This window comes from Salvelinus namaycush, chromosome 2, assembly GCF_016432855.1.
Source record: "Salvelinus namaycush isolate Seneca chromosome 2, SaNama_1.0, whole genome shotgun sequence".
Classification (NCBI taxonomy): domain Eukaryota; kingdom Metazoa; phylum Chordata; class Actinopteri; order Salmoniformes; family Salmonidae; genus Salvelinus; species Salvelinus namaycush.
This window is the reverse complement of record NC_052308.1, coordinates 65,712,125-65,729,079: the sequence shown is the minus strand read 5'-3', so window position 1 is coordinate 65,729,079 and position 16,955 is coordinate 65,712,125. Positions and strand designations below refer to the sequence as shown.

Sequence of the window (16,955 nt, the reverse complement as noted above, 5' to 3'; positions counted from 1 at the left end):
TTTCCCCATTCATTTTTCCATAGGGATGACTAAGGACTGCAAACTGGCGAGCACACAAACATTTCAGACAAAATCTTGTAATGGCATCATCTTCATAGGCACTGCATCATCATCATCATAGGCACTGACTGCATTGCCAGGGTATCCCCACGGTCTTCCTTGCACAAGGCGGCGATATTTCTGGGCCAAGTCAAATCCACCGAAGAAAATTCAGAAAGGGCGTCGTTTTTAAAGCACGTTGTTTTTTTCGAACAACGGCTGTGTTGTTGTCTTGGTACTGAAAATACAAGCAGTAACTAGCTAGCTGGTTCAGTTCAATACTTTTTTTCCAGTTCAATAACGTTACCTGTGTTGCAAAACAGACGTGGCTAACGTTACGCATTTATACTAAGAAGCTCACACTGTATAGGTAAAACACATTTTATCAATCAATGTTAGCATTGGCAAAATGGCCTGTTGTGTTGAACGGCTGTCTTTGTTATCCTGCTAAGTTAGCTAGCTAGTTATATTATAACTTAGCTAGTTAACGTTAGCTGGCCATTGGCTCATTTAACATGTATTAGAAGCTAACGTCAGCTGCTAGATTGCATACAAAATTAGAAGCATGCGTCCTTTTGGTTGATTTTGGCTAGCTAGATAAGGAAGAGATCATGAACGTTTGATTGATTGTAGCTAGAGTTTGGTTGGTGGTTGTCTAGCCTGATGGTAGCTAACAACTTGTTGCTGATTTTAGTCAATCGCTTCCATCATTATTCTCTGCTATCCATAATTGATCACGTAGTTATCTATCTAACAGTAACGTTATCTAGCAATCCATCTAACTGTCCAACTGCTTACTTTTGCTTATATTACATTTAAGGGACAATTCTTTTTCAGGAAATGGAAAACTTGGATTTCTCGGAAGATGAAATTCAACAACAATTGGAGGCACTTGGTTACAACAAAATACCAAGACACAGACTACGTGAATTCAAAAGAGGTGGGTTGATAAAATTAGCGAATATAGGTCTACATTTTGATGACCAAATGCTGACTAAATCTGAAATAACTGGGATGTCTTGTGACTTTCACTCTGCAAGTTAGCTGTCAGATTGGTGGAGAAGCAACTTTGTGTGTACGTGTGTGTATGTGTGTGTGTGTGTGTGTGTGTGTGTACGTGTGTGTGTGTACGTGTGTGTACATATATAGATCTAGATGAACTGATCCGACATGAAAAATCTAAGAGCCACTCATCCAGTGAATTGAACTCGACAAGATCTCAAAGCACCATCTTTAAAAGTCCTCCTGCAGTCACCAACGTTAAAGGTAAGATCACTGTACGTGTTCTCATGTCCACTACATAATCAAATATAACTGGGCCCGGTTTCCCAAAAGCATCTTAAGGCTAAGTTCCTCTTAGAGCCATGGGATCCCATGGTTCCTATGGTTTTAATGATGAACTTAGCCTTAAGATGCTTTTGGGAAAGTGGGCCCTGGTCAGTAAGTGTTGGTTGCACCGTTTGATGAGCAGTGAGGTTCCTCTTGAGTCTCGATTGAATTTCCTTGTTTCCCCCCCCCCTTGTTTCCCCCCCTAACAGTACAGGATAACACTGCAGCCTTCAGAAATGTGTTTGCCCAGGATGGTCCATCACACCATGAAAGACGGGTACATATTCTTGTCCCAAATCATTCAGTCCCCCTTCATCCAGCAGATAAGCTAGCTGTATTGTATTTATAAAAATTATTAGAATGGCATGTTACTTTGTTCTGTGCTCCACCCAGGTGCTAACCTCCACATACAGCAGAGATAACAGTAACTATGGTGCCAGACAGGAGTATGACTCCTACACTCAGCACTCTGTTGCCCCCAAGTACCAGCGCCCCTCAACAGCCCCTAATAGGCTGGAAGTGGATCCAGACCTAACTGACCTCCAGCAGTTATCGTTCTCTGTCAGTCAGTCATCCACACCAGACCGAGACACAGGAGCGCATGGGAGACCCTTTATCAAGAGGAAAGTCCTTAGGTGCGGTAAGTTTACATCAGGCGGCTTTGTAAAGACTATAATAATCACGTGTGTGGCTTTGTAAAGACTACAATGATCACGTGTGTGGCTTTGTAAAGACTACAATGATCACGTGTGCGGCTTTGTAAAGACTACAATAATCACGTGTGCGTGCGGCTTTGTAAAGACTATAATGATCACGTGTGTGGCTTTGTAAAGACTATAATGATCACGTGTGCGGCTTTGTAAAGACTATAATGATCACGTGTGTGGCTTTGTAAAGACTATAATGATCACGTGTGCGTGCGGCTTTGTAAAGACTATAATGATCACGTGTGTGGCTTTGTAAAGACTATAATGATCACGTGTGCGGCTTTGTAAAGACTATAATGATCACGTGTGTGGCTTTGTAAAGACTATAATTATCACGTGTGCGTGTGGCTTTGTAAAGACTATAATGATCACGTGTGCGTGCGGCTTTGTGAAGACTATAATGATCACGTGTGTGGCTTTGTAAAGACTATAATGATCACGTGTGCGGCTTTGTAAAGACTATAATGATCACGTGTGCGTGCGGCTTTGTAAAGACTATAATGATCACGTGTGCGTGCGGCTTTGTAAAGACTATAATGATCACGTGTGCGTGCGGCTTTGTAAAGACTATAATGATCACGTGTGTGGCTTAGTAAAGACTATAATGATCACGTGTGCATGCGGCTTTGTAAAGACTATAATTATCACGTGTGTTGCTTTGTAAAGACTATAATGATCACGTGTGTTGCTTTGTAAAGACTATAATGATCACGTGTGTTGCTTTGTAAAGACTATAATGATCACGTGTGTGGCTTTGTAAAGACTATAATAATCACGTGTGTTGCTTTGTAAAGACTATAATGATCACGTGTGTTGCTTTGTAAAGACTATAATAATCACGTGTGGCTTTGTAAAGACTATAATGATCACGTGTGTGGCTTTGTAAAGACTATAATGATCACGTGTGTGGCTTTGTAAAGACTATAATGATCACGTGTGCGGCTTTGTAAAGACTGCAATGATCACGAGTGCGGCTTTGTAAAGATTATAATGATCACGTGTGTGGTTTTGTAAAGACTAATGATCACGTGTGCTATTGAGGATACTTGAATCAACCTCACTCTGTTTCTTCCTAAAGGAAACATCAAGGCCAAGTTCACGTCTGCGATGAATCAACACATAGTGAAGATTCAGGTAATTCAATGTTATGCATGATATTATTTATGCAAAAAGGCTTAGGAGTACTATATTTAAAATGAGGCCCGAGGGGGTGTGGTATGTTGGCCATTATACACTGGGCAGTTGGGGTCCTGGATGCTGATTGGCTGAAACTAAATTCTAGCAATGTAAACTCAGCAAAAAAAGAAACATCCCTTTTTCAGGACCCTGTCTTTCAAAGATAATTCGTAAGAATCCAAATAACTTCACAGATCTTCATTGTAATGGGTTTAAACACTGTTTCCCATGCTTGTTCAATGAACCATAAACAATTAATGAACATGCACCTGTGGAACGGTCGTTAAGACACTAACAGCTTACAGACAGTAGGCGATTAAGGTCACAGTTATGAAAACTTAGGACACTAAAGAGGCCTTTCTACTGACTCTGAAAAACACCAAAAAGAAAGATGCCCAGGGTCCCTGCTCATCTGCGTGAACGTGCCTTAGGCATGCTGCAAGGAGGCATGAGGACTGCAGATGTGGCCAGGGCAATAAATCGCAATGTCCGTACTGTGAGACGCCTAAGACAGTGCTACAGGGAGGCAGGACGGACAGCTGATCGTCCTCGCAGTGGCAGACCACGTGTAACAACACCTGCACAGGATCGGTACATCCGAACATCACACCTGCGGGACAGGTACAGGATGGCAACAACAACTGCCTGAGTTACACCAGGAACGCACAATCCCTCCATCAGTGCTCAGACTGTCCGCAATAGGCTGAGAGAGGCTGGACTGAGGGCTTGTAGGCCTGTTGTAAGGCAGGTCCTCACCAGACATCACCGGCAACAACGTCGCCTATGGGCACAAACCGACCGTCGCTGGACTAGACAGGACTGGCAAAAAGTGCTCTTCACTGACGAGTCGCGGTTTTGTCTCACCAGGGGTGATGGTCCGATTCGCGTTTATCGTCAAAGGAATAAGCGGGATCGATTTGGAGGTGGAGGGTCCGTCATGGTCTGGGGCGGTGTCACAGCATCATTGGACTGAGCTTGTTGTCATTGCAGGCAATCTCAACGCTGTGCATTACAGGGAAGACATCCTCCTCCCTCATGTGGTACACTTCCTGCAGGCTCATCCTGACATGACCCTCCAGCATGACAATGCCACCAGCCATACTGCTTGTTCTGTGCGTGATTTCCTGCAAGACAGGAATGTCAGTGTTCTGCCATGGCCAGCGAAGAGCCCGGATCTCAATCCCATTGAGCACGTCTGGAACCTGTTGGATCGGAGGGTGAGGGTTTGGGCCATTCCCCCCAGAAGTGTCCGGGAACTTGCAGGTGCCTTGGTGGCAGAGTGGGCTAACATCTCATGGCAAGATATGGCAAATCTGGTGCACTGACTTACTTTTGATTTTGACCTCCGCCCCCTTTGTTCAAGGACATATTATTCAATTTCTGTTAGTCACATGTCTGTGGAACTTGTTCAGCTAATGTCTCAGTTGTTGAATCTTATGTTCATACAAATATTTACACATTAAGTTAAGTTTGCTGAAAATAAACGCAGTTGACAGTGAGAGGATGTTTCTTTTTTGCTGAGTTTATATCATACATTATAAACTGGGTGGTTCAAGCCCTGAATGCTGATTTGCTGAAGCTGTGTTCTATCAGACCTTATACCACGGGTATGACAAAACAATTATTTTTACTGCTCTAATTATGTTGGTAACCATTTTATAGTAGCAGTAAGGCACCTCGGGGATTTGTGATATATAGCCAAAATACCATGCTTACAGGCTGTGTCCAGGCATGTTGCGTTGTGCCTAAGAACAGCACTTAGCAGTGGTGTATTGGCCATATTCCACACCCCCTCGGGCCTTATTGCTTAAATATACCACGGGTATGACACAACTACTTGTTTACTGTTATATTTATGTTGGAAACCGGTTCTTGTCGTGCCTAAGAACAACCCTTATGGGTGGTATATTGGCCACAACTCCTTATTGCTTAAATATACCATGACTAAAGGCTGCTCTTAGGCACGACGTGGAGTGCCTGGATACAGCCCTTAGCCATGGTGTATTGGCCATATACCACAAACCCCCAAGGTATATTATTGCTATTATAAACTGGTTACCAACATAAATAGAACAGTAAACAAGTATATTGTCTGATATACACAGCATTTCAGCCAATCAGCACCCAGGATCCAAACTACAGGGTATATAATTGTATTTAGTTTTCAGATGCCTGTTGTTGGAGACAGTTTCTATTTCTTTGGTTATGCAAATATTTGTTTTAGGTCATATTGTTCCATTTAGAATAACTTCATTTAATTTCTATATAAGGTGTGTGTATATTAATTTGGTTATGTGGTCTTATGATTTGAATGAGAATAGGTCAATTACACCCTCTAGCCAGAATTAAACTATGGGCGGGCCCGCACAGATATGTTAATTGGGTATTTTGCGACGAGAAGTAGGGCCTGCTAGTCATGGCAAACGTTTGGGTTACTGGGACCCACATACGTCTTACCTTGATCTTTTAATTTAAATTGAATATTGGAACCTTTGTTTACCTTGCACTTATCATTTTGGATTCTACATATAAAACATTTAAAGTTTTATTCATCAAGGCTTTGGATTCTTGACTTTCTATGGATTTGCGTCTCAAATCTTTCAACTGGTGTTCCCATGGCTATTTGAAAGCCACTACATTTAAGTAAAAAGTTCCACACGTTATGGATTAATCAAGACACCTGGAGCAAAGCAGCTCTGCTGACAAAAGAGACCATGAGTACAATACTGGTTTAACGTGCAAGCTAAGCCTATCTTTTGTGATTGTTGGTTTGGAAATGTTTGACGCGTCTGTTTTGGAAACAAATGTCGCAAGCTATTCAACTGTGAATAGGTTCGTTAGGCACTATTGGAAATGTACTGTTGATATTGACAAACAAAGCTTAGTGCTAGACTACCCATGGACTTTTTGGACAAGCTGTTGAGAAGGAATACATCACACAGCATTGTGGAGTTGCAGTTCCTCTGGCGACCAGCCGTCAACAGGTGGCAGTATAGAGCAACATTGAGACCACAGGGTATAATCCTCTTAGCACTACTACTTAGCCATCTGCCTCTGCAGATCACCACACACTCCCCACAGGAACAGCATAAGGAGACTTCTTACCCTTCGCTACCATGTATAAAATGTACGACAGTCAGTGGGATGAAGAGAGTGAGGACGGGAATAGCTCCCTAAACTCCGCTTTCTGGTCCGACGGAGAGGGGGAGGAGGAGGAGAAGGTTGAGCAATACAAGCAGGAAGATACAGAGCTCAACAGAACCACTGAACACACACAAGAGGAGCCACCTGTCGCAGAGCCACCTATCACGGAGCGTCCAAAGGAAACCGAACAGGAGGAGTGTAGAGGAGAAAGGGCTAAGCAGGGTGAAAAGGAAAAGATTGACGAGGAGGGTTACAGCACTCGTGATGGGAGCCCGGCGCTGAGCTTACTGACATCTGGTTATGGCACCTACAGGCCGGACTCTTCAGCTAAGGATGACCCGGAGGGAGAAGACTATAGAGACGACAGTACCATAGCTGAGTTTGACAGAGAAAGCCAGGGCCTTTCTGAGATGCGATATGGCGATGAGGATGACCAGTCGCTCGCCAATTTTGATGGTGACAGTAAGGAGGATACCACTGATCTACAGAGCTGTGAGGACACCGGTTTGAGGACGAAGTTGGAAGAAAGTCAAAGCCTCTCTAATATGGCATATTGTGAAGATCATCCTCCTGTTGAATTGGAGAGCAAAGACCGCACTGATGTGAACTACTGTGAAGATGACTATACATTGGCTCAGACTAAAAATGACAAGGCAGTATTAGATGGGATATATCCTGAAGAAAGTTCTCTCACTGAGTCCAAAGACAACGAGAGGCCCACTGGAGAAGGATATAGTGAGGAAGACTCTGACAGGAAAGATGAGAAAGGAGCAGAGAATGAGCAGGAGTGGGAGGATTTGCAGTCGCTGGCGAGCAATAAAGATATTACGTTAATTGATTCCAAGTCTACAAAGACTTATGAAGAGTGGGAGGATAACAGAAGACACAAAAGGGGTAAACTGTATACCCGGTCTATTCTCCTTATAGAATGAAAATACAATTTCTATAGGTAACATCCCCTTAGTCCAAGTGTGTGCATAATAGACTGACACCCTGTACAAGAGAACAAAGCGAAAGACCTTGCCTGCAATTTTTGTTGAAAGTCATGTCATCCATTGCAGTGGTTCCCAACCTTTTTCGGTTACTGTACCACCAACTGAATTTTGCTCTGCCCGGAGTACCCCTTGTTTTTTATTACATTTTTATTTAACCAGGTAGGCCAGTTGACAAGTTCTCATTTACAACTGCGACCTGGCCAAGATAAAACAAAGCAGTGCGACAAACAACAGAGTTACACATGGGATAAACAAACGTACAGTCAATAACACAATAGAAAAATCTATATACAGTGTGTGCAAATGGAGTAAGGAGGTACGGCAATAAATAGGCCAATAGTAGCGAAGTAATTACAATTTAGCACATTAACACTGGAGTGATAATGTGCAGATGATGATGTGCAAGTAGAAATACTGGTGTGCAAAAAAAGTAAGTAAAAACAATATGGATGAGGTAGGTAGTTGGATGGGCTATTTACAGATGGGCTATGTACAGCTGCAGCGATCGTTAAGCTGCTCAGATAGCTGATGCTTAAAGTTAGTGAGGGAGATATAAGTCTCCAACTTCAGCGATTTTTGCAATTCGTTCCAGTTATTGGCAGCAGAGAACTGGAAGGAAAGGCGGCCAAAGTAGGTGTTGGCTTTGGGGATGACCAGTGAGATATACCTGCTGGAGCGCGTGCTACGGGTGGGTGTTGTTATGGTGAGCTGAGAAGGCGGAGCTTTACCTAGCAAAGACTTATAGATGACCTGGAGCCAGTGGGTCTGGCGACGAATATGTAGCGAGGGCCAGCTGACGAGAGCATACAGGTCGCAGTGGTGGGTGGTATATGGGGCTTTGGTGACAAAACGGATGGCACTGTGATAGACTGCATCCAGTTTGCTGAGTAGAGTGTTGGAGGCTATTTTGTAAATGACATCGCCGAAGTCGAGGATCGGTAGGACAGTCAGTTTTACGAGGGTATGTTTGGCAGCGTGAGTGAAGGAGGCTTTGTTGCGAAATAGGAAGCCGATTCTAGATTTAATTTTGGATTGGAGATGCTTAATGAGTCTGGAAGGAGAGTTTACAGTCTAGCCAGACACTTAGGTATTTGTAGTTGTCCCCATATTCTAAGTCGGAACCGTCCAGAGTAGTGATGCAAGTCGGGGTGCGGGCAGCAATCGGTTGAAGAGCATGCATTTAGTTTTACTAGCGTTTAAGAGCAGTTGGAGGCCACGGAAGGAGTGTTTTATGGCATTGAAGCTCGTTTGGAGGTTTGTTAACACAGTGTCCAAAGAAGGGCCAGATGTATACAGAATGGTGTCGTCTGCGTAGAGGTGGATCAAGGAATCACCCGCAGCAAGAGCGACATCATTGATATATATATATATATATACAGAGAAAAGAGTCGGCCCGAGAATTGAACCCTGTGGCACCCCCATAGAGACTGCCAGAGGTCCGGACAACAGGCCCTCTGATTTGACACACTGAACTCTATCTGAGAAGTAGTTGGTGATCCAAGGCTGTTAAGTCTGCCGATAAGAATACGGTGATTGACAGAGTTGAAAGCCTTAGCCAGGTCGATGAAGACGGCTGCACAATACTGTCTTTTATCGATGGTGGTTATGATATCGTTTAGTACCTTGAGCGTGGCTGAGGTGCACCCATGACCAGCTCGGAAACCGGATTGCACAGCGGAGAAGGTATGGTGGGATTCGAAATGGTCAGTGATCTGTTTAACTTGGCTTTCGAAGACTTTGGAAAGGCAGGATGGATATAGGTCTGTAACCGTTTGGGTCTAGAGTGTCACCCCCTTTGAAGAGGGGGATGACCGCGGCTGCTTTCCAATCTTTAGGAATCTCAGACGATAAGAAAGAGAGGTTGAACGGACTAGTAATAGGGATTGCAACAATGGCGGCGGATAATTTTAGTAAGAGGGTCCAGATTGTCTAGCCCAGCTGATTTGTACGGGTCCAGGTTTTGCAGCTCTTTCAGAACATCTGCTATCTGGATTTGGGTGAAGGAGAAGCTGGGGAGGCTTGGGAAAGTAGCTGCGGGGAGTGCGGAGCTGTTGGCTGGGATTTGGGGAGCCAGGAGGAATGCATGGCCAGCCATAGAGAGATGCTTATTGAAATTCTCGATTATCGTTGATTTATCGGTGGTGACAGTGTTTCCTAGCCTCAGTGCAGTGGGCAGCTGGGAGGAGTTGCTCTTATTCTCCATGGACTTTACAATGTCCCAGAACTTTTTGGAGTTAGAGCTACAGGATGCAAATTTCTGTTTGAAAAAGCTAGCCTTTACTTTCCTAACTGAGTGTATTGGTTCCTGACTTCCCTGAAAAATTGCATATCCGATGCTAGTACAGTACGCCACAGGATGTTTTTGTGCTGGTCTGGGGTAATCAGGTCTGGAGTGAACCATGGGCTATATCTGTTCTTAGTTCTACATTTTTTTGAAAGGGGCATGCTTATTTAAGGTGGTGAGGAAAGCACTTTTAAAGAACAACTAGGCATCCTCTACTGATGGGATGAGGTCAATATTCTTCCAGGATACCCGGGCCAGGTCGATTTAGAAAGGCCTGCTCCTGCTTGTGCATTTTAGCAGTAGGCCTATGGTCTCATGAGTCTTATCAAGTACCCCTGTGGATATGCCAAGTACCCCCAGGGGGTCCTAGTACCCCTGGTTGGGAACCACTGATACAGTGCATAGTACTAATCCCTCTTGCAGCACTTGTATAACTAAAATGTGAGATGTACTGGGCCTGTCCGGCTCAGTGATCATGCAACACCTGCCTAGCCCTTACTAGCATTGCTTATGGCCTTACACAGTGGTAACTAAGGCTAACGTGTTGTGTTCCCATTATGTCTCCCTTTCAGGTGCAGTGAGTGGGCTGGGGGAGCGTCTGGGGGAGCGTCATGTGTCCATGTCCACCCATCAGGAGTTGGAGCTGGAGAGTGATGAAGCAGGCAGTCTGAGTGACAGGTCGGAGTCGGACCATCTCCCAAGTGCCTTCAAAGCCTACATCCGAGGCATGGTGGGTACTCTTGTCTTTTGAGAGGTGACATCGGTTTTGTTTATTAATCTCAGATTAAACATGGGTACATTTACATTTGTCATTTAGCAGACGCTCTTATCCAGAGCGACTTAAGTTAGTGCCTTCATCTTAAGATAGCTAGGTGGGACAACCACATATCACAGTCATAGTAACATTTTTCTCAAATTAGCTATCAGCAAAGTCAGCTAGTAAGAGGGGAATAGTTAGTTCACGAAAGGGGGGTTGTGCTGTGGGATTATTTAGGATACTCTTTGAAGAGGTAGAGTTTTAGATGTTTTCGTTATAAATCATTTATCCTTAAGTCCAGGATCTTTTTTGACAATCGTTCCAAACATATACATCTATGTTTGTTGAAAACAAATGTCGTTTTAAATCTCTTACAGGCCAGATCTGGGAGTGAGATTGACATCAGACCCCAGCCCAAGTCGTGTAAGTACCCACACTGCTGTTACACATGTCATCGTGCTCACTGCAATCTGTCCTGTTACAATGTGCCCCAATTAAACGTAGTCACTCATGTCTGCTCTTGCAGTTATCCGCCCAGTAATGGATCATCCTCACACCAGAAATCTGAAGAAGACCGACCCAGTGGCAAAGTAAGAGGATAATTATCGAAATGTCTAAATAATCAGTAGACATCTTTTGAAAGATTACTGCTGTGGATCTGTGCTACATTTCATATTGTTCCCCATCTTCCAAAGGTATTTCCAGTACAAGCAGGACTGGGAAATGTTCAAGGCGCCAGGAGAGAAGGATAGAAAAGCACTGCACTGGGAAATCAGGGTATAAACACCTTCTCCATAACAAACTGTTGGCTTACATACTTTATTTCAAGACCACTTTTTTTGCATGTAGTGGACAAATCATGATTAATTGTAATGATGCATGAACATAATGTCTGAATTAATCACTCTTTGTATTTTTAGGAACAGCTCGCGTACCAACCTCTAGCAGTGAGTATGCTTCATTTATAACAGAATTTTATAATCTTGTAACCATCCTGTCATTCATTATTTCAGGTCAGAAATTTCCTTAAAGGGATTTCCCCCCCAAAAAGAATGTCATTAGTCCATGCCATGTTTGACACAGTCCCGCATAAATTATGCATGTCAACGTTCAATATTTCAAGATAAATTGCTTTCAGCATCCTGATGCCCAAAGTGTGTTAAGACACATTTCTGTGGACTGTAATGCAAATGGACAAAGTATTTGTGTTTGATTCCTTTCTCTCCCCTAATTTAGACAGATCTGAGTTTCTTATTCAATGTTGTTCTGAGGGCATAACCACATTTTAAGTTTTAGTCTAGTAATCCAAGTTGATAGAGAATGTATAATACGGGACTCACATTCACACCAGGGACCTGCTGCATGGCAACCCATGTTACGCTCTCTGCCACTTGGAGCAATGCACCAGGCATGCCTTCTCACTATTAATGGCTGTAAGCCCAACCCACTGATCTTTAAACACGAGAGTTAGAAAACAAAATCAGCATCAGGTGTTGAACTTGGGACCTGTTGTTTTATACCCGCTAGCCAACCTGCCTCCTCTTATTTGACTCAAACCTGTCACTGGGTCGCAAGCCACGCCCACTAATCACATTCCTAAATGGCTGATTAGACATGGTTGGACAGGTGAACGCAAGGACTCCACCTTTCCAGTCATTACAAATGAGTGATTACTTCAAGGAAGGGTCCACTTTTAAAGAATTCTAAAAGGAATAAGTAAAACCACTGAGGATGCACTGAGCTGTGCTGCATTGCTCCCTGGAAACCACAGACATGGCCTAACGGAAAATATATAAACAATGTTTTTCTGGGGGGGTAAATACCTAGCAATGACTGAAAACATTGACATCTTGTAATGTCCCCCCCCCCCCCCCCCCAGCCGAAGCCTCGAAGAGTATTTGTGCCCAACACCTACGTGGTGCCTACAGAGAAGAAACGCTCTGCCCTGAGATGGGAAATACGACATGACTTGGCCAATGGACTCCTACCGCCAATCAACTATCGACTCTAGGCCTTATGTACTTTACGCCTAAAATAGGCTCTTTTAATCACCAGTTTGCATATCTTATCATTGACATTTATTTATTCAAAAGTTTTTATTGAACATATTAAAAGGCATGACAAACATTTGGATCATTGAATGTTACATGACGTTATTACTTCACCCAGTGCCTTCAAGGCAGGTCAGTGTAGGGGAGTTTGAACGGGTACAGAGGTGTGAAGCGTTCGTCGTGCCAAAGCAGCTTGTTTTCCAGAAACTTCACTGCTTCCAGGGTGAAGACCAGGACCTCGTGTTTGAGCATGCTATGAACATTCAGGCCTGTGGAAGAAAAGTTATCAGGAAACATTTTAACTTTACATTAATTTGCCCTCACCTGTGTAGTAACAGTAAATATGTTACATAGTACCATGTAAACTGTAACACAATGTTGCCTCTAGGTTAATTATACACTGAGTGTACGAAACATTAAGAACACCTTCCTAATATTGAGTTGCCCTCAGAACAGCCTCAATTCGTTGGGGCATGGACTCTACAAGGTGTCAAGCGTTCCACAGGGATGCTGGCCACTGTTGACTCCAATGCTTCACACAGTTGAAGTCAGGCTGGCTAGATGTCCTTTGGGTGGTGGATCATTCTTGATACACACGGGAAACTGTTGAGCATGAAAAACCCAGCCACGTAGCAGTTCTTGACATAAACAGGTGCGCCTGGCACCTACTACCATACCCCGTTCAAAGGCACTCACATCCTTTGTCTTGCCCATTCACCCTCTGAATGGCACACATACACAAGCCATGTCTCAAGACTTAAAGTCCTAGTCATTTTCTAAATTACTGTCAACTTACCTATGGCTGGAAAGACATTCACAGTCTTCAAGCTCTCAGTGGCCTGAAGGATGTTCTCAGGAAGCTCTTCGCCCCTGTAAAATATCAAAGACTCAATCCTCAGCTAGGATGTCCACAGAACTGAGGTTTTTTTGTTCACTGCTAATACTTACACATCCACTATCAAAACAGACTCCCCCCAATGTCGGTATCAGATGAGGTACTGTGGGTTAGGTGTGGGGATGTTTAGTGTCAACCACATGGAGATAATCCTGAAAAACAACACCCAACATCAATACAGTAGGAATGTAGATGGCATAATTAAAAAGCATTCATTTGAGAGGATTGATTACATGATAGAGGAAGTTTAAGATGTGAATGAACTTGTACTTGTGAAGTGTTTTAACAAATAAAATGGTACATACCTGGGCCAGTTTGGAGCTGCGGGCAATTTTTAGTCCTTGAACACGTACTTTCATGGGCAACATGTAGTAAAAACTGGTTGGTCCTCTGGGTCCATGAGAAACACCACCTGCAAAACAGAAATTATGTAATTTATTCTAATTGTTTTAAATCCCTCCAATGACTTTGGCTCTTAGTTGGGACTGTTCCTTCTTTTGGACTGACTGATATTTAGATGACAGATTAATTATGTTCATTCTTGGAACTGGCATCTTAAACTAAAATGTAATATGTTTGTTTTATCTGTGTGTGTTGACCTGTATGTCCTCCACTTAACACCATACTACTGACATGGCCCATACAGACTGAGACCCTCCTCTCCATATAGGTGACCTGATGTTTCCATGTCATGCTTTGCCACTTCCCTTCTGTCTCCAGGGTTTCTTTCCTCCACCTCTCACCTCCGATCTGACCTTAGTGTGGGCACGGCTCTAAGGGAGATTTTCAGTTTCTTATAGTAGGAGCAGGTGCATTTATTCAAATCTAGCTCAACTCAGATAAGTACAGAGCTTTGGGTATAAACCTACAGAAATGTCTGTACTTCTCATCACCAAATTTTTATAATATGGCCACAACAGCAGTGTGAGAAAGTTGATGATTGGTTTGCTATTGCTTCTTACAATTCTCTTGAAATTTCTCTGCCAGAGTTCAACTTCATGGAGTATGTCAATCCTGGTGGCAACAAAATAATTTACTCGTCACTATTTTCATAAAAACGATAACAAAGCACTGAATATGTAAGTCTCTCTGGATAAGAGCCTCTGCTAAATGACTTAAATGTAAATACAATGGCTAGACATTGACAGTCTTACCTGGTAGGGACTGCAAAGACATCGGGGTGGAGGTCAACCAAACCTAACTGTTTACTGTCCCGCCTCTCCAACGTCTCCACCCATGTCTGTACTGGGCTCAGGTGTACAGGGACGGCAGCATCACACCTCAACACAGGAAGACTGGAGTCTGATGGAGGGGGCCTCTCTGGAAAGAGACCACAAGTCATCATTAGCTTTCTTACATCTGACCTAGTTGGGAAATTAATGCTCTGAAAATGACAGACCAACGTTGCATTCAAGAATAGGAGAATACTCTTTTTGTGTCTGGATAGGGTCTTACAGTCTACATGCATCTGTATAGAACTTGCTTCTTCAAATTCACACAATCAGTTCAATGATCCATAGTGCATGATAGAAGGCAAGGAATGAAAAATCAGACCTTACTTGCTCTTGCATGGTCCATGAGATTGGAAGGGATGCGTAAATTTGAGGGTAGAGCGTTCTCTCCAGAGAAAGATGAAGCCAACTAAAAAAGGACATCTGACAATGAGCTTTTATATGTGCCAGCAGTAATTTCAGCCACTACATCTTTATATATCGTCAATAAAGTGACAGATAGCTAAGTTAGCATTAGCCTAGCTTAACGCTCACCCTTTTAGAAATGCCTCGACCACACACTGTAACTGATATACGGAACATTTCTGTAAACCTAATTTAGCCAACTAAATACGTGCGATTTCTTCAAAGCCATCTTTAAGAGATCATATTTTGAAACAAACATGCATTTTCTAGATATTTCCGTTTCCAAATAAGAAAAGTCTTGCGGCGGTGCTGGTATGTTGTCGCATACCGATGACGTTTATGTTGCGAGAGAGTCATAAGACTGCCACCTAGCGGTGCGGAGGTGAACATCTCTAATAGATGAAGCGATATTTATACAAAAATAGCAGTTGAATTGAATTTTCCTAACGTTATTTCAATGTTCAAACGTAAGGGAAATAAGCATTGCTTGCTGTTTGGGGTTTTAGGCTGGGTTTCTGTACAGCACTTTGTGACATCAGCTGACAGTAAGAAGGGCTTTGTAAATAAATGTTATTGATAAAGCCTACTGTTAGAATTGGGTCAGAATAATGAAGCCTAGGCTAATGAATTTTGAAGTTGTTTTGAATTAATCATTTTGTTGAATTTATGTAAAGAAAGATAAAACAAAGATTTATAAAAGTTACTAAATCCCATTTAATTTTATTACAATGTAGCAAGTGTAGAGTAAAAATACCATTCGAATAGCTTATCAGCAGAACATAACCAACCTTTCATACATTTTTTAAATCACTTGACAAAAGAAAGCTTTACGCATTAGTTTTCAACATGTTCATAACAAATACCAATCAATTTACATAAAAAAGTACAAATAAGTGCAAATAATCTGATGCTTGTTTTATATGTAACAGACGTTTTCTGCATTATGTTTCAACAGAAGATTGTGACTCAAACCAGCCTAAAATGACATTTAGTCAGTTGTCGGAACGCTATATAAGCTTTGAAAGCCAGAATGTTGACCCTTTTAAGTTCTCATCTTCTGGAACTTCAAGGTCCATATTTGATGCACTGAAGTCGAGACTTCTGAGTGTATGAGATCTACGGTTTGACTCTTCCTTGTGATGATTTTTCAGGCTCCCAGTTCCGTCTGGTACATCCCCTTTGAGATGTTTGGGAAATACAGTGACAAAATATCCTTCTTGATCTTCAGACATTTTGCGGTTTGAACCATGAGTAAAATTTGGCATGGACGTTCCAATTTCAGACTGTTTTGGACTTCTCCTTTTTGTTCTGCCGGTTTCACCAGCTGGGGCTTTCATATGATGTTTATTGCCCTTGAGGTCAGTTCTACTCAAATGTAAGTCTGGCTGTGAAACCTCTACTCCATACCTTGGGGGTGGGAGTTTAGGGACTGAAGCGTTAATACTGGCAAGACTTGAGTCTATATCAAGGTCTGGTATTCTTGTATGACTGCCCAATTTAGAAGTCTTGGATTTGGACATTTTTAATTTCCCTGTGGAATCATTAAGGTCTGAACCTCTCAGTTCCAAACCAGACACTTCATACTCAACTTTTGGCAAATCAATGTCTGCAATGGGATAACTGGCCCTTTCTTTGACCTTCCTAGACCTCCTATCAGTGTGTGGCAGTGTCACTTCTGTATTTATGTCTTCTGCTTGCACTTTTATATGCGCTCCACCTGGGATATCAGACCTGCGTTTACTATGAGATGACACTTTGTATTCCGGGCTTCTGATATCAGCTTTGGGTATGCTCAGGCTGACATCTGGGTGACTAACTTTCAAGTCTGGTGCTTTTAGATTCACTTTAGCCTTTGGAGGAGAAATGTCATTTATTTTCATAAAGTCCATATCTGTACCTGCCCTTAGATTGGGACTTCCAAACTGAGGCAATTTAAAGGAT

The 16,955-nt window shown here is 42.8% G+C and overlaps 1 protein-coding gene and 1 pseudogene across 1 annotated transcript; one reads left to right on the top strand and one right to left on the bottom strand.

Moving 5' to 3' along the window:
* The first annotated feature begins 261 nt into the window (after positions 1-261).
* Positions 262-12,572, top strand: LOC120066341 (hydrolethalus syndrome protein 1 homolog). The gene is made up of 12 exons (XM_039017657.1): positions 262-409; positions 877-979; positions 1,189-1,305; positions 1,578-1,645; positions 1,762-2,003; positions 3,154-3,209; positions 10,247-10,404; positions 10,809-10,854; positions 10,958-11,021; positions 11,127-11,208; positions 11,352-11,378; positions 12,311-12,572. Exons 2-12 carry the CDS (start codon positions 880-882, stop codon positions 12,440-12,442), a joined length of 1,092 nt encoding a protein of 363 aa, XP_038873585.1. The 5' UTR covers positions 262-409; positions 877-879; the 3' UTR covers positions 12,443-12,572.
* On the bottom strand, positions 12,487-15,339 carry LOC120066349 (annotated as a pseudogene).
* Positions 15,340-16,955: the final 1,616 nt, after the last annotated feature.

What these genes read in the sequence shown, in the direction of transcription:
- LOC120066341 (XM_039017657.1), top strand. Translation starts at nt 880, where the DNA reads ATGGAAAACTTGGATTTCTCGGAAGATGAAATTCAACAACAATTGGAG. An exon ending in AAGACCGACCCAGTGGCAAA is followed by an intron (nt 11,022 to 11,126) that starts GTAAGAGGATAA and finishes CATCTTCCAAAG; the next exon opens with GTATTTCCAGTACAAGCAGG. An exon ending in CACTGCACTGGGAAATCAGG is followed by an intron (nt 11,209 to 11,351) that starts GTATAAACACCT and finishes TTGTATTTTTAG; the next exon opens with GAACAGCTCGCGTACCAACC.